The 18,950-nt window shown below is 28.9% G+C and overlaps 1 protein-coding gene and 1 long non-coding RNA gene across 3 annotated transcripts in view; both read left to right on the top strand.

The window, feature by feature from the left end:
- LOC149057629 (uncharacterized) overlaps nt 1-18,950 on the top strand; it is a 98,204-nt gene that overhangs the window by 5,397 nt on the left and 73,857 nt on the right. Inside the window, exon 4 of one of the 2 annotated variants that reach the window (XR_016190893.1) lies at nt 44-604. The exons of the other annotated variant lie outside the window; for it this stretch is intronic. This is a non-coding gene — a long non-coding RNA (uncharacterized LOC149057629). Of the gene's footprint in view, nt 1-43; nt 605-18,950 lie in introns of those variants that run through there. 2 annotated transcript variants of the gene reach the window in all.
- LOC107164872 (protein turtle homolog B-like) overlaps nt 1,943-18,950 on the top strand; it is a 349,438-nt gene continuing 332,430 nt past the window's right edge. Inside the window, exon 1 of the mRNA XM_015512862.2 lies at nt 1,943-2,493. Within this exon, the coding sequence (XP_015368348.2) occupies nt 2,415-2,493 (79 nt within the window). The 5' untranslated portion in view covers nt 1,943-2,414. The remainder of the gene's footprint in view (nt 2,494-18,950) is intronic.

The raw sequence follows: 18,950 nt of genomic DNA, 5'->3' as shown, positions 1-18,950 counted from the left end.
GCAATACGTCGGAAACGTATTTACCATGAACTATACTTTTCAGAACCATATCTATTTAGTCGGAAAAGTATTTGGTCGGATTAAATACCTATTAGCACGGCCGAATCTATAGAAAACTAACAAAATAAAGATGACAATTTAAAATTAGTAAAATACAATTTAAGACTTTTTGAGTGAATATTGTAGACCATTGAAATAATTTTTAAATTTTATTAACATTTCGGGGGGGGGGGGCTGCAGCCCCCTCAGCCCTCCCCCTGGCTACGCCACTGAATAAACTCTATTTTAAAAGAGAATGATCAGTCGTCCGACCGAATGTCATATATTTATTATTTTTCCGATATCATAATATAGTGTTACTGTATACAGCACAGACTTCTGTATTAACTAGATGAGTAAGTTGAAGCCATGTTCCACCATCTTCTTGGTTGGAAAATAGTATGCTATATTATATATGTATTTATGGTAAATATTAATTGATGTTGCATTGTATTTTATTATTTTTAGACTTGTTGTTTGTATCAAAAAAAAAAAAATATTTTATATAGAACATTTTGTCATTATTATTATATTTCACCTTTAAAAATATATATAATTTAATTTATTCTTTATACATTTTGTGTATGCCAACCAACAAAATGGCGGTTGTCCCCGTGCGAGCTTCACTGATAACAATGTAAATCATATTAGAGTATCTTAAATAGTTAGTATAGAAGTTTGTGGTACACAGAAGTGCGAGTAACGTATTTAATCTATTCTGTGGTTGTACATAGTACATACTAGTATGTGTATTAAGAAACGAGTTTATTTACTGTTAAACAATTTATTTTTTATGTGTTTAATTGTTCGATAACTTTTTTAGGAATCGTACTACATCTATTTTTATTGAAAAAATAAAAAATAAAAACTATAACCCACAGTCTAAGTTCTTCGTATCTTTTTATGTTGTGGTTTCAAGTGACTTTGAATTTTTAAACAAATTCTGTAAATTACCTAAATCATACCTTTTTTAATAAGCAAATGCAATAGACGCACCTTTCAAGAGTTCATTTTTTAAATTGAAATAATACACAATAATAATATAATGATCGTTTCCAGAGGTTAAAGTGGCACAAAATGGCAAGGGGTATAGTGGTTATCATATTTTAATTTGAGCATCCCATGCAATGTTTTCTCGAAATATCAATTGCTTTCATTATTAAGTAGCAAAAATATCCTTATCAAAAATTATACAACTAAAAAAATAATTTGATAAGATCACCGCCATAAAAACAAACAACTGTGAACAAAAGTTTGGGCTGTTTCGCATCGGTTGGTATTTGTGGACTCGTAATCTGTTAGCGCGCCCGTTGTGTAAATTGGAAATGCCATGATAATATCACAGACTAAGATTAATCTTAGTCCGTGACTAATATATTAAAAATAATATGATAATATGAATTCAAGGTGCTTACTGGATATATAAATATACATCCACCTCAGATAAATTGCTTACGCGCAACACGTGGGATTGCGGGTACGCAAGTTGCGACTTGCGAGACCCATCGCCTAAAACTCTTATCAATATAATTTTATTCAACTAAAGGAAATATAGGCACCTACATACAAATGATAAGCACCTAGGTACTAGGGACAGTTCAAAAGTATTTTTTACAGGGGAAGCTGGTTGGCTTGGTCGTCTTACTGCATCACCCCACATTAGCCCCTGATCCTTTCACGATCGGCTGGTATGAGTTGCAATAATGTTGTATAGGTAATATTATTAAGTACATATTATTATGTTATACAATAAAATAATAATTATTATTGTGTAGTGCGGGCGTTAAATCGTTTGGCTGCGCTGTGCGTATGAAACCCGCCGAAGGACAACGTCGTCGTCGTCACCACCGGCCACCACAGACAACCGAGGGAAAACCCACCCTCGGGGGCGCGCGCGCGTCCGGCACGTCGGCCGAGTGCCGACGACAATCGCGCCGCTCACGTTCGCACACGACCGCAGTCTGCCGCCAAACGCCATCCCGTCGGGATCGTTGCCGCCGTTCGTCGCGTTATCGTTCGCCGTCATCGCCGCCGTCGCTGCCGCTCTCCCCGTGAGGACCATGTGTCGTCCATCCGCGTCCGTCCGGTCGCCGTCGCAGCCGTCGTCGTCGTCGCCGTTGCCGCCGGAATGATGACATTAAATAGATAAATAATTAAATTGATGCGATGATCGCAGTCTCCTCCTTTACCGTTTCGCGCCATTTCTCCACCATGCGCTGCAAAATTGATTTTGAAAACTGAAAATCACCAAAAAAATAAAAAATCCTCCGTGTTTACTGTGTTTTACCGTATTTCTCCTGTATCGTAAACGGTCTTTGAATTTTGTTTTTTGCACTCCACGTGTGTGACGTTCACCGCCCGCTGTCCACAACGTCATGGAGGCGGACCTCCGGGTTCTGTTGGTCGTTTGGATACTGTCCACCATGGGAGCATCACCTGAACTGGCGTCTGAAGGTATGCGAAAGTCGTACGAGAATGCACGATTGCATAATATAATCATATGTTATCTATTTTGCTGCTGCAGCAAGTAAATCCATTGGTTTGGTTGGTTTTGGAATCTAACAGTAGGAAAATGCAAAAAACGTAGCGGTGTCCATAAAAAAAAAATTACCATTAAAAAATTGTACGACGCGTAAACCGTGTAAAATAGAATATTATAATAACAGTCCCACGAAATTTTCTACTTTCAAACGTTGGTGCTGTTGGTAGGTACATCTTAATAATGAAAATATTTTATTATGTCACTGGACGTTTCGATTAATATTTAAAGCTTATATAAAAATAAAAATGTTTTTAAATATCGAATCGTATTTACTCCAAGAATTGATGAAACAGTAAATCGATCACTAATGTAGTTTTCAATTACTTTTCATAACGGCTGATGGTGACAACTTACATATCATCATTATCGGCTTTATATTAATATTATTTTTATTCTGCTGTAAGAGTTGTGATATTATTAAACAGTCTAGTATGTCAAAAATAATAATAATTTTCTTAAGCTTATAAACTAATTCAAAGTTTCTGAAATCTAAACTACTACAATTTATTAAATTTGATTTCAATATTAAGTTATTTTATTTTAGTATGTTAAGTATGTGGGTAAAACATTTTTTGTGTACCTATCATAAATTATATTAACTATAAAGTTAAATTGAAATCGTTGACACTAAAATTATATAGGTATGCTTGTATAATATTATATTTATGCAAGTTTGATAAAACTTGAAGATATGTTTAGAAATATAATATTTTAATGATTTGTTTCAAAACTTGTTAATAACTTTTAATATAAAAATGTAAAGGATTTTAATGCCCTAAGGACACGAGCGTCTTTACGTTTTAAATCAATGATAAATTATGTTTCGAAAATAATTGTGTATTTATCAAATCCGATTTCTTCAAACGTGGGTGAACCCCGATTGCTTATTATAGTATTAATCTTTATAATAATAATTGAAATTTCACTATTTTTGATCGCATACACTTCATTGTAACAGTTCAAAAAATGGAATTATAAGTTTTATTTAAAAACCATGATGTCATATAACTCAGTTTATGTGTAAAATATAAATTATTATTTAACTCATATAAATGTAATACTATAGTCCGAATTTAAATGCTTTAAAAAATGCCTATTTAATGCATTGATGCTTAAAACAAATACCGATTTAGTCGATAGGAAAACGTTGGCTTAATTTTCGGAGTTTATAACAATTTATCTTAAATAAATTAACGTCCAACAACATTATAAAAACTTAATGTCAAACTTAGGCACGCTTAATAAATAATCAGTAGTTATACTGAAAATAAACTCGATCATGATATTTCTCTAATTGACTAATGAATTGTTATTTTTTTGAGTCACGTAAGACACCACTTCCAATAATCTCTAGAAATTGGTAAAGACGTTATCACATCATAATATATAGAACCAGTGGCGTGCGCAGGAATTTGGTATGGGGGGGGGGATGTCATAAATAAAAATGTATTATGTTTATGTTGATGAACTAGAGATCCAAAATCCACTCGTTAGAAGACTAAAAAAAAGCCCATGGGGGGATATATCCCCCCCCCCCCCTGCGCACGCCACTGTATAGAACTAATGGCATTTGATACTGATACAAAATACCTAAATATTTTTAAAGCAATAATATTATAAAAAAAACATTGTTTATCGATACAATATTTTGAATTACCTAATTTATATTTATAGTTCGCACAATGTATTAATATGCACATTAAATTAATAACATGTCCTAAAATACTAAAAAATTCAAAATAAATAAATGTTTCACCTTCAAAGTATCTGTTACATGAAACGAACTATGTACTTGAAATGCATTGTCCTAAAGTATCAAAAAAAACAATACGCTTTGTATTGAAATTCTGGCCTTAGGTACTTATAAGTTATAATCCAACATACATTTTTGTATTTTATAAAATATTTATTTTAATATTCAAGTTGATAAAATATTGATCATTAGACATTTAACATTTTATTTTTATTTTTTATTAGTATATATACAATCTGTAATTTAGTTTTTTACAATAAGAATATGAGTTAGGATATTAAGTACGACATGGATCGCATGATAAAACGAGTAACCCAGAGGCTACACTTTACATTGATTTTGTTATGTTGGATATATTTTAATTTTATTATTATTATTATTTTTATTTGAGATTAAGAGTTTAGGTCACGGAACCATCTCCTCTTAAGCCTTCTTTGAGGAGTCCCGGGTATAGTTTTTGAGTTAAGTGCTGAGATTAACGGGTTGGGGCCGTTTTATAGTCGTAAACGATAGCGTTTATGTATAATCGACGAAATTTCTGAAACATTTTTAATGTGTAGATCTGTATGGAGTGTGTGATTGAATACGTAAAAGGGGGCCTTATTTATCATGCGTAAGGTGATTCGTGATTGATTGGAATATTTGTATTATGTTTAAATTTGACAATTTAGCTGTACTCCATAGCTAAATGTCATAAGTTCATATAAGCATGAAAAGTTGGTTATAAATAAGTAGTTTGGTATTGAGGTTGAGTTTGGAGTGATTACCTATCAAATAGTGTAGTGATTTCCTCCTGATGTTTCGAGTGTTACGTTTAATTTTTATATATCCCTTGTCTAGGGTTAGGCCTAGGTAACGGATTTTGGAGACTATTGGTATTGTTTGATTGTTTGGGTTAACAGAAGATTTTTCACCCTGTCTTAAAGAAAAAGTAATGTGCGATGATTTTTCATTGTTAATCTTAACTTTCCATTTAGTATACCAGGAAGCTAGGCTGTTAAGGTGGTTTTGTAAGTGTAGTTTAGCAGTTTATAGATTATTTTGAGAAGCGTATATAATTTTGTCATCAGGAAATTCGGCTACTGAAGTATACAGAGTAGTTTGTTTGTTAGGTATGTATAAGTTATACAGGAAATGAGATGAAACAGAAACTTGGAGGACACCAGCAAGATTAGGGGCAATTGATGATATCTCAGTGCCTATTTTTGTCACTAAGAATCGGTTATTTGAGGTATGATTGGAAAAATAAAAAATAGGGCGTGGTAGAATCGTTTTTAATTTATAAATTAAGGCCTAGGTGCCTAACCCAAATGCTTGGGCAACATCTAATAAACAACAGAGCAATATTTTTTTCGTTTCTAATGAATACGATATTGAGTAAACTAATTGGTTGATTTCATGAATTGTTGAATGTCTATTACGAGTTTAGAATGATTTGATTTATATTAATTAGTCGAGATATACGCTTTAAGATTAATTTTTCAGATAGTTTGGCAAATAAGGGAAAAAGACTTATTGGCTGGTAAGAAGTTAGTATGTCAGAGGGTTTATTTGGTTTAGGAAATAAGATAATAACTGAAGTTTTTCACTGTACAGGAATGTACGAGAGCTTTAGTATGGAGTTTAAAATATGAGTAAGATGGATAAGACTTTTTTTTTCGTTAGTTTGCGAGTGACTTCCAATCCAGGGAATTTTTTGAGGGGAAATAATTTGATGTTGTGATGGACATCGGCTGGTAAGAAAGGTTTAGGTTGTAGTAGAGTGGTAGAGGGGTATTTAATGATTTCAAGATATTTTCTGTAGATAATTGATCGTTAATATCGTGATGAGGTTGGAAAACGTGTTCAAGATGTGAACGAAAGACAACTTCCAGTTCATTATACCTTTAGTAAGATAGGCTTGCCTTGTTTGGGTTAGAGGTTGGGTGTCTAGTGTTTAAGAAAATAGGAGAATGATCCGAAGATGGGTCAAGTAAATTTTTTATGGAATGAGACTTACTAAAAATATATCCAATATATCGGAGCGCTTTCTTGGGGATGTCGGACAGTTGGTAGGATTAGTGGGGGGATAAGACTTTGAGTTTTTTTTTATGTTTATTATTAAATGATGTAGGGCCTAACCTTTTGGATTTTGGGAATTTAACCCTAAGCTGGGTTTTTTGCATTTAAGTCAACAACACCGAATAGGAAATAGCGTTCGAGAGACATGAAAAATTGTTGGTATTAGAATATGGTTATTTTGTGTTTAGGGGGGCAAACGTTGCTGCCCTCCTAAAGATATGGTTTGTTTTGAGTGCTATTATTGCTGTCTATAGAAAATCTTAATTTATAGTAGGAGAGGTTTTTAATTGTAAGGAGGATTTTATGAGGATCGTAGAACTCTTATGTATACTCTCAACCGTATCTGGTTGGGGTGCTGATATTCGATTGTAGCCGGGAATACAGAATTTAGTGATTGATGCGAAATGAGTTTCAGTGATTAAGACCACGTCAATTCTTTTTTCGTAGAGTATTGTGATGAGTACATCGTGATGGGTTTTTAATCCATTTGCATTCCATAAAAAGATAGTAGGAACTTAAAAGTGAATGAATTATTTAACATTGTTAGATAATAGGTGGCCAAACCTAACCTAACTGACTGTTGTGAGGAGGGCTATTAGTGGATTTATATAAGCTTGAAAATTGTTAATAAAGGGCGTGAGATCGTTTTTCATATTTTGTTTTGATGGGGTAGACTTTTGAGCAGAAGCTGCCTGAGCATATGACGAGTACGGGGTTGTATTAGTGGTTTGTGACCACTGGGAATTTTCACAGTTATTAAATGTAAAGTTAACCATATTTGTTTTATTACCGTTATTTTGTTTAGTGGGAAAATTCCGGTGATTTTAGAGGTATGTTTTGCAACTTTTATTGTTAGCTGGGTGGTATTCGTCGCAGAGTACGCAACTAGCAGGGGATTCCTTGGATTTGGTACAAGCAGAAGATGAGCGATTATTTTTGCAATGGATATATCTTGGCGAGTGTGCACAGTATTTTTTTGAGTGACTGTAGTCTTGGCAGTTGTGGCGCTGCATTATATCTACGTTTATGGGGTTTTTCCACTTTTATTTTAGTGTGAGATAGGGACGTTAAATTAAATATATCTTTGTTTATTGTAGCTGGTTCCAGGTCAACAAAAAAATATTGGAAGCTTGTTTTTTGTTACCTTCTGGAGAACATTTGCTACTTGACGTACAGAAAAGTCTAAGTCTTAAATGGCTATGCCGACTTCAGTAGTTGGTGTTGATGAGTGTAGGTTTCTGATGACTATGCGAAAAGCTTTATCTTCTTGTGGTTGAAATGGAATTGGAATTGAGCTCTCTTCTCTCTTAAAAAGTGAATAGTTTTCATGTAGGAATCTGGATGGATTGTTTGAATTTTTAGTGTATTTGTAGATGACTTGAATAGAAAGTATTCTGAACCGATTAAGGAAATCAATTGTTGTCTAAAGCTAACAAAATCTAATACTTCGTGGATAATATGTCGAAGGTAATTTATTCGTGTGAAGGTAATTTAATTTTAATTTCGTTGTTTACTTCAGGAGTTTGAGAGTTATTTTCTTATTTAATCTGGATACGTAAATATGTACCATTCGTGGCGTCATCGTCTATAGTAAGTGAGGAATATCGGTTAGGGATATATGGACTATGGTGGCGCATAGACGACCGCACTGCTTGCGTACAGTGACGAGACTAATCATTTAACTTAAACCATTATTTATTACTTATTAGTTATTAGATATAATAGTACGTTAGTAAATAATATATTTATTTTAATTTATATATTTTCACTACGAATATAAACTTTTTATTTTACTACCTAACTTATTAATTGAAAATTAAAATTAAGTTTTTAGTACACTATTGATATTAATTGTTGATTAAAATTAAAAGTTTAATTTTAATATTATTTAAGTACAATGCAAATATGTTACCTAATTTAATAACTTTTTACGTTTTAGCGTAAAATAAATTCAGGTTTATGACGTCTTTTGTGTTGTGACTAAGTGACTTGTGAGGGTTTGTTGCTTCTGCTTCATGATTAAAATATTGCATATTTAAATGACGTAGTAGAGCTAAGGCTGTGAAATGCGTGTATTATAAATTATAATTATAGTGTTTAATTAATCGTGGTCATTTGATATTTATATAAGAAATTCGTTATATTTTTAAAAATTTTACTGTCGATGGCATTTGTTTTATTTTTTAGTGAAGTACATGTGTAGGTAAGGTATATTAGATAGGTGAATGTCGAATGAACTAAGTAAACAAGTATTATAAATACATTTTTAATCTGTCCAACATTCTGATTTTTTGAGAAATGATATATTAGTATAGTATATTGATTTTGTCATAAACTGGTTTTGAAATTCCCCATTTTTCATTTCTTTTTTTTTGGTTTTTTTTCGATGCTTTTGATTTCCCAAAGTATCAATTAGATTCACTTTAATTCCAGAAAAGACGCTGATGTAGAATATTGAAGCATATTTACCAACTTAAAATGATGACAGGCACAAAAAAAATACACATTATCACTGCTCTCAGAATCTAGATTTACGTCATTATAGATTATTACTTACTAATAGCATTTTTTAATAGTATAGTATAGGTATTAAAAATTACAAGATGAAATTGAAAGTAAATTAGGAATTCAATAGTATAGTTTAAAATGTATTTTTATTTATATGATCTAGTTTAATTTGTTAATTTTATAACTATGGTCCTATACAATATATATTTAATAAAAATGTCCAAATTAATGTTTTTGAAATGTTTTTAAACATTTAAGTTAAACATTTAAGTGGTTATTTAATAGTTATTTAATATTCAAACATTGATTACTATTCACAATACTTCTAGTAGAGTAGTATTAAATTTTAAAAATTCAACTTTTTATAGGTATAAAAAAGTATTGCATTTTAAACCAATAGCTTTTTTAATGTGACTGATAATATTAACTATAGGGTTTTAATGATTAATTGAATAATTTGATTCTTTACACAACAGTCTAATAATAATAAAAAAATTTAAATAACTGCTTTGTTCTTTCCAACTTAAAAAACACAATAGAAAATAGAAAAAGTAGTTAGTGATAACATGAGGTAATGTATAATATTACATTATGCATTATGCATACATATCAAAATCGTTGGTTCTATATACGTTCAAACGAAGAACAGATAAGGCTTATTTAACCCTTTAGTCTTTTTGTTTTAAAATTCATTCTTGTGGAAATAATGCTTAAAAAATAAAAACTTCGCTAATTTCGTTACCAAATTAAATTTTAGATATTATTTGCGAAACAAAGCAAAATCCAATGCAACCTAACTTAAGGTCATCATATTACAATGAACCCCTATACCGTATTTTGAGTCATAAAATGTTGGATGATAACAAATTACGCTTTTGTATAACTATCTTTGTATTGCAGTACTATTATTAACCCAAATATTACCTATATTTAAAACAACTTTTATCTATATATCATAATAAAACTTAATTATTGTATTTTATCTGAGTGAATCAAGTAATATTTACCTACATTTATTTCAGAATGATTTTATTTATATGCAGCTATGTGATATGTGAATGTGATCATTTTTTAGATAAAGTGACATTAGTGATACAATTATTCATGAAATGCATTTGTTTGTTAGTTTTAACTTGGAGATTTAATTTAATATAAAAAATTGAGCCATTAAATATTTAGCGATTATATTTTGATCGGGCATTTTATTGATGAAAATTATTTAATTGCAAAAAAATTTATTTTTAATCTTATGATTTAAAAATTTCAAATAAGTATCTATTGTTTCTATCTATTTAAGAATTAAAGAGGACTTGTCAGATTCGTTATTATATGTATATAATAATAAATATAATAAATTGTTTAGCGCTGGACAGTGGTGATATAGAGTTATAGGTACAAGCGTAATATTTGATTAGGTTGGACACATTTAGGTTGTTTTTGGGCACATCAATTTTACCTTTGGTACTACGATTAGATACTGTTTTATTTATGAAATTTCAATGCCTTTCTTAAACATAGGTATCTTCCTATTAAAAAGTTTTTAAATTTTTTGAGATCGACATTAAACTATATTGTAATATATATTAATGTATTAGCTATTGGCTGTTCAGACTCATGACGACATGAAAATCGTATTAGGATTTAGTTAAAATTTCACAATCAAATATACTTGCACTTTTCATTGAAAATAGTGTGTTAGTTACACAATGATTAAATGTTTTTAGGATTTATTGTTTTGTTTAATTAGCCTGTAACGATAATCCTAGAATTGAAGCCCAAGTATAAAAAGACCCCTTATTTGCGCTACATATACCAAACTATATTGAACGCTTTTTTTCTTTACTATTGCTAAGGGATTTACGTGTCCCCCCTTTTAGAATTCAAGTGTAATTACGTCAGGTGGGCAAAGGCTGACACCAATATAATGCTATTATGAAGGGCACGGTAGAACCTTGTTTTATATACATTAATCACGCAAGACTTCTGTTTTATAAAGGCAGATTTTTTTTTAACAAAAAAATAATAGATCTATATTATCATCAAATTCTTACTATATTTTTATTTTCTGTATGAGTTTTTTTTTACTAACTTGACTATGTAAACGCTATATGTTGGTTTAAAAAAACATGTATGAAAATTATTGTTCTATGCACGATTTTTATTTTATTTTTTACTCTTTTAATAACAATGTTTTTGTTACATATAAACGACTTGAAAAACTTTGTGTATGTTTATAATGTGGAGTTCTAGCGAAGAAGAAGAAAGCAGCGTTGACAGCCCAGCTGTCGCGCGTCTTACTGAACGTTTTTAGCCATGGTCTGTGTAATGTTATGCCATTAGCGTAAAATTGCGTTATCTAGTTTCAAATAAGTTTCAACTTATGAAAGCAGTTTAGTTTTTTTAATTAGCTCTGGATAAAAATATAAATTTCTTGGGAATTTGTTGCAAAATAATAGTAAAACTTAATCGTTTAACATAGGTATTTAATTGTTTATGTATATGTAATATGTATATAATATACATTAAATATTTAAATGCTTATAATGTAATTGAAAATATGGTCAAAACAATTAATGACAAACTAATAATTTTAATCGATCTATTAAAAACGATTAACATAATGATTTTATGTCATTTGTTACAATACATAAAATATAAAATACATTAATGTGAATTTTGTGACAAAAAAAATGAATAATAATCGTTTAAAAAGTTAGTTTATGTTACGAAAATTAAAAGTTAAAACGTTTGGTATTGCCTTTGGCTGCCTGTATTTGAAGTTTTTGTATTCTTTCTTTTGGTTAAAAAAAACACACACACATATATATATATATATATACAGAAATATCTCAAGTTTTGTCGGAATAAAACGCCATTTTTTTCTTGGCAGTATAAAACTTTTTCACTGGATCTGGATGCTAATAAGTTCGGGTTCATTTGTCCGGTTTTTAGTTCAGAATTCGATATGGTGTTAGTATTCGGCGTATACATTAAACCCCCTCTTTTTCTAGACGGTTTACCTTCGTCTTCGTAAAGTTTCCTTACACGGACTCCGAATACCTTATGAGGATAACTTTTGATAGAAAGAAATACTTGTATTGGTTTCTCAAAATTATTAACCTACAGCACTATAGCGAATGAAATATTAAGGGATATTTGTTTCAAAGAAAAACATTACTCGAAGAAAGTTTCACCCAAAAGCTATTGGGCTAAACAAATCCAGGAAAAGTTTGTATAATAGAATGTAATCTAAATTATGGCTTCATACCGTGAGATGCGCATAAGGTGACGGCGAAGGAAATCGGTTGAGAAAAAAATTATTTTTGATGTGCCGAACTATCATTTAAAGTTGATGGTATTGAAATTTGAAACCGGTATTTGGATATTGTAATCGGTACGGTATATTGACGGAATCAAATTGTAATACATCGTAATAACGACGTCATGATCATGCCCGCGGTATACCGGCATTGTTGGCAGGTATCAATAATTGTATTAAATATTGAAATATAATAATTTACGAACATCCACCAATAATATCATTATTAAATGATGCACAATGAGAATTATTTATGAGTTTTCTTAATTAAACCTTAAAAAACGTGGTTATGATGGTGTTGTAGCAGAACACAAATATTTATTTAACATTTTTTAGTTAATGTTCTTTTGCCACCAAATTAAAAAAAAAAATACATAGTTATTTCATTATTCAGTATTTTTATGGTTATTTTAGTATTATGCGATATACCATTCAAGTGGTATTTGAAATATATTATCAAAGTTATACAATATTAAAAACTGTTTAACTATTGTATTATGATGCAATTTGGATCTTTAAATCGTAGTACCTACGTGTTATTTAGAATTGTATTAAATTCACAATAATGCTTTCAAGTAAGTTAGGATGTATAAAATAAAAACATTATCGATCATTCACTTGAAAGAATAATGGCATGTAACAGAATTTAAATCGCTGTTAGGTTAACACCTGTTATACAAATCTAGTGATCGGCACCAAAAATATAATTGTTTGTTTGATAAAGACTCATGATGGGAAACAATTAGGTCATACATTTTTCATATTTTGGGAAAACGTGATAGCTCACGATTTAGTTGTACACAAATTGACAACAACAAATTAAATAAGTATACTTACAGTATTTACAAATACATAAAGTATAATGACTATAATGTTTTGTTTGAAATTCGTTCTCTAGTTACTAGAGTCTATAATAGATAGTTTTATCAACGATTGTCTTTTTTCAAACTTGGAAATTGACCCAATAATGCTAATAAGTAATAATACTAAACTTAATTTTGTAATTGGCTACAATAAAGGCTACTAGATGATGAGATACAAATTGTAGTAATTTAGTTTTCAGTATTACACAAACCATTATGAAGCACAAAAACCATTTAAAATAACACTGGTTCGTTTGTAATTGGCTAATAAAACAGCAAAAATCGCACTCTAAAGCTTTTAGCGGAATTTTATATACGCCATAATGTATCTGTTTGACCATAAAACCACTATAGAAATACTTTTATTAATATTAGTTCAAAATTATAACACTATGCTGACTAAGTTGGGTTATACAAATTGTAGTATTAACGGCAGATGTTACGGTATTTAAAAGGATTTATTTTTATTGTAAAGCTTGATATGAAATTGAATACATTTTTACTTGAACAGTTATTTAATATTTTTCTTTTTTTTTGGGCTGTTATTTTTTATCAAAACTTGTATAGGTACTTACTATATAGTAAAAACACGTTCATTGTCCAATGATCCATATGTAGTTCATATTTTATTTATTGATTAGTCCCTATTGGAAAATTTATTAACAGTATAAGTTCTAGTCTATTTCGACAAAAATATTTTGAATTATATTTGGAGTGACAGAGTAAGCTAAATCAATAAACAATGATAAATACAAACCAGTTATATTTAAAAATAGCATGATCTATAGGTAACTATAATTGACAATTGTTAATTTGAATAATTATATTGTACTATAAATATTAGAATAAAATATAATAAAATATAGTATATAATAAATAATTTATAAATGTATATTGCAACTTTAATTTAAGTTCATACAACAATTTATTATAATATAAATATAAGAATAAAGAAAAATATTAGGAAGAGCCACTTGCATTTGAGAACTATTTAATTAGCTAATAAAATGTATATATTATGTGTATTTAACTATATGATTTAAGTCATTATAACAATTACAAACCTATTAAAATTATAAAACATTAAAAAGCTTATCATCTCACCAGTCCAATCGTGTTATTATGAATTGTATAGCATGTAGTCCATTCAAATAAATCTACAGGGAAATAAATGTATGAAATAAACCACATATGGTTCATGGATTGATAAAATAGATTTTAATGTGACTCACATATGGGTCACAGGACTGATCAGTTTTTGTTTAATCAAACACACGAACAGTGAGCGTGTTAATAACAATAAATTGTAAAATTTAAATCCATCATGTATGATGATTTATGATTAATTATTTAATTGTTATATCTATACATAGTTGGAAATTACAATGGGACATTTTTATTTTTGTATACTAATATTAAATATATGTTTATTTTTTATTAGTAGTTAAAGTAAATTATTTATTTATTTTTATTTAAACTTTGTTTAATTGTTTAAATCATTGTGTATTTTTACTATACCTCTTATTTCTAAGCTGGGTATATTTTATTATGACTCGTTTCAAAATAAATATTATATGACAATTTTTGTTGAAATAAAAGTAAAATAAAAGTAAAATAATTGTATTTTTATAAGCTACAGTTATTATTATGATTTATGATAAGGAAAATTGCGAGTACATAAAAATCATTTTTTTGTGTGACATATTTGATATTGGAATCGGTATGAATCTATCAATCTCAAACGAACTGGATAAAAAATAAATTTATACATAAAATATCGTACAGTGAGATTTTTTTCCTATCTCAAAATGTGTGCATTGAAAAAAACAGTGGGTAGAGTCTGGAGAAGAGCGTTTGGCCAAAGGGAAATCCGTTTTTTATGATGTTATCGATGTAATGACACGGGACTGCGAGGAGTTGGAATTCCTTGTCCTTCTTTTCTATCTTATTATATTTCCATATTCAGAATAACAGATCACTGAGCTGAGAATAATTATTATGGATATGAATATTATATGGATTGCGTATATCTTATCGGATCTTAATTTTAATTTTATTAATTTTTGTTAATTTTATTTTAAAGGATTTTTGAGTATTTAATTTTAAATTTTAACTCTAAAATTAATACGTTTGATATTTACATATTTTATTATAATCTAAAATCTAAAATTCACAGTTAATTCAATTATATTAATGTATTTGCAGTATTTTGAAAGTTAATTGTTTTACATATTATATAATATTTTAATTTTATATTCTTAAAAATTATATATAATTGGTGTTATTTAAATTATTTAAATTTAATATTTTGAACATAGATATTAATATAGATCTAAGATAAAAAGCTGAATATTATTTTGGAAATAAACATTTTAATATAATCGAGTGTTATATGGAGTTTACAATATGTTTAAACATGTTGAATAAGCTATAAGGACGAGTACCTAATAATATTTTTATTGAAATGCTTTTAATCGGTTATAGTCGGTGTTGGATAGAATGAAATAAATCTTATACTTACTTCAGTTTAATTAAATCCAATATATATTTGACGTTAAGCCGTAAAGGTGAAAACTGAATGATTACGATAGAAGAGGTCAAAGATACTGAGCGATGAGTAGATTGAATTATTGACATTTTAGATTAAATTATTGTATGATAAATAACTAAAATATAAGTTTTATGCATCTAGCCATGACATATAAACATAAATTGAAATTGATTTTAAAACGCAAAGTAACTCGTAAGGGAATTTTATATAATATAAGTGACTGTGCAGGGAAGCACTAAGAATAAGACAAACGTCAATCGGTCCTAGTCATCAATCTCCTCGCTTTACATGACAGTCTAGAGTAGGAATCAATATGTTTCATACTAACTTGCACTTACTATGTATAATATTATGCCAAAATACTTATATGCTAATATAGAAGGTTTGAGGTACCTACGTCCTACATGTTTTATTTTTATGCACTTCATGACTTTGACAACTGTTATAGGAAATCATTTTCTTGTAAAAAATAATTATAATTTGAAATTAATATAGGTTATGTCATAATATTTTTAGAACCGTATCATATTTATATCTGTTGTGTATTTATCTTTAAACAAATTAAGACACATGCAGCTACTTTTGTTCAAAAATATTTTTTAGATTCTGAGTAGAACAATGAATATTGAATAGATTTTATAATGATGTGTTATATTATTTTATTTTTTATTTGTGTCTTAGTACAAGATAACTAGTCGAAATAATTCATAGATTTTTAACTTCAGTATCTTTTGTCTAGGTTTTTGACGAAATCGATTTTAGTTTTGGGTGTAACTCTAAAAAAAAGTTATTTTAGATACAGGAAATTTCACCGAATGTTTGAGTGAGCATCGTATATGCAACATATACTTTTAAAAGTATTTTGACTCATGATGGTATATATATATATGCAATTTTCGTTGAAAAAATTTTCGCTTTTAAGTTAATACAAGATTCCTCTTTAGTAATTGTTTGTGGAAATAAAAAAAGAAGTTGAGCATAAGTCCACAATACATTTTTATGAGCATTTGAATTTAAAATTTTAACAAAATACGTAAAATCACAAAAATTTGTACATTTTTTCAAGTTGGAAATTCTTGATTTTTTAAATATACAAAAAATAAAAATATAATATGTTTATTTTTAAATTATTTGACATTACTAATATCTTCAATAGTTCAAAGCTGTAATATTAATTTTGATTAAATTTATAATTATTTAGAAATATTATGTTTTAATTAGTAATTTTTACATACAATTACAATTTTTAATATACAAATATAAGTAGGTATCTATGATTTACACAATTATGATCTATAGTTTAATAAAAGGCGCTGAAAATACCATTAAGCTTTATAAATATTTGTCAAACATAGCATTTTTTGGCTTTTTTGACTTAATTGTCTTAATATACCACAGTTATTGTTATGAAAATTGCTTAGTTGTTAAAAATACTTAAAAAAATTCTTAAAAAGTGAATTTATTCCATATCAATTATTTTGTGATTGGTTGTTTTTTTCAAAACTCATTGTACATTACAATTTTATAACATAATATGTTGTGAATTGGTAATTAATCTGTTATTATACTTACTGCCTGATTATCATTCAAATGTTGTTTAGATTGAAGGTTAAATAATCCAAATGGAAAAACAAAAGTTGCAATGGGATAGAATATATATATTTTTTAAATTAATAAATAGTATATTAATATAAATTAAATATAAGTATAAGTAATAAAGTAAATATTATATTTTTAAATTGTATTTATTAACTTATGAATTCTAAAGCAAAATAAAAAAAGTTTAATCCCTCAAGGACAAGATAGATGCAGAGATGGACCATTACTAACCTATATTTATAATGTTTATAAGTAACTGTGTTTATAGGTAACACATTATAAGATAGATCTTAAGAACGATTTTGAAGATGGTTCCTGAATTAAATTGGAAGTGGTTGGTATTTTTTAGAAAGTTAAACTAAAAATTTCTTGGACTTTTAAAATAATCGGGAAAATTTGTATTTGAACGAAATTCGATGATTAAGCAAGGAATAAAAATGTTTGTTATTTTGTTGTAATTTTCTCTTGGAAATTTGAAACTTAAATGTAAATTATTATATTTTATATAGCTACAAAACGACATTTTAAAAATTTTGACGTTTTTATGCTATTAACTATTTACAGTTTATACTGTATTAATAATAGTTAAAGAGTAATTAATACTAATATATTTATAATATAATAGTAGGCTTATAGACAGTTTAATTATTGAATTTAAACCTAACACATTCATTATTGTTTCCTAGGTACACAATAATGATTCACACAAATCCTACTGTAAACCTACAACAGTGTGGTTACCTACTTTCCCCTTTTTTTTAACCGAATGAGTTTACTGATGCTGTTTTGTTATAAAAAACATGATTTCAATAAAATGCGTCTAAAATATTTTGTTAATAAATTAGTTTTATGTTATACATAATAATAACCCATTTTTAAATCCAATATACTTACATAATTTATAGTATCAGCGTGTATAATTGTTGAACTCTTTCTATTGAAAGAAAGAAATAATTGACTTCCTATTTTCTTTCATGTTTTGTCTATGGCTAAAATTATTTTATGTACAGATTGCAGATAGATAGGTAAGAATACGTTGATTTGAAATCCTTAGGATCAAAGGTTTTTTATGTAAATATTCTTGAGCTAAGAGTTACGCTGAGACTCGGTCGAGTTTGAGCTTATCGTCAAACCAGTAGGGTCCCATTAAAACCGGCGATATTGAAATGTAGCACATATACACATAATGTAAGCTGTTTGGTGAGGTCGGTGGGTGGGAAGAAGTAGAGTTGTATGTTAGTGTGTTGCAAGGGGAAGCTCAGGTTTATTTCGACTGTCAGACGCACAGCTTGGGGATTCCCAAGACCACTTCGCCAAACAAATTAGTTCCATCGTTCTTCGAATATATATATATATATTGAGAGAGTGAGATATATCCATTGCTCTTGTGGTCCCCCTTCTGCCTCTCTTTATTTGGTCCAAAACCTGTGTTCCGACAGGCTCTGGCAACTTCATATATACAAATCGTTGGACTCAACGTCTACGTTATTAATCAAACGGACATCGCCCAGGTACATTCGCTAGACGACCGCTTACAAGGTACTACAATTATTATTACCGTTCTAACCCGTCGGTTTGCTGTGAATAGAATCATGATGTTCCTTACATAGTCAAGTGATATATCTTAAGCACTAATGAAGTTGTTGTACTCTAGAGAATGGAGGAACATGAATCTTGAATTATGACAAATTGTTGACTTCGATTTCTTAACATAA

The sequence above is a fragment of the Diuraphis noxia genome, unplaced genomic scaffold, assembly GCF_037042655.1.
Source record: "Diuraphis noxia isolate RWA-SAM2 unplaced genomic scaffold, SU_Dnox_SAM2 contig0003, whole genome shotgun sequence".
NCBI classification, from domain to species: domain Eukaryota; kingdom Metazoa; phylum Arthropoda; class Insecta; order Hemiptera; family Aphididae; genus Diuraphis; species Diuraphis noxia.
Note: the sequence above shows the minus strand (reverse complement) of the source record. Positions and strands in the feature narration are given on the sequence as shown.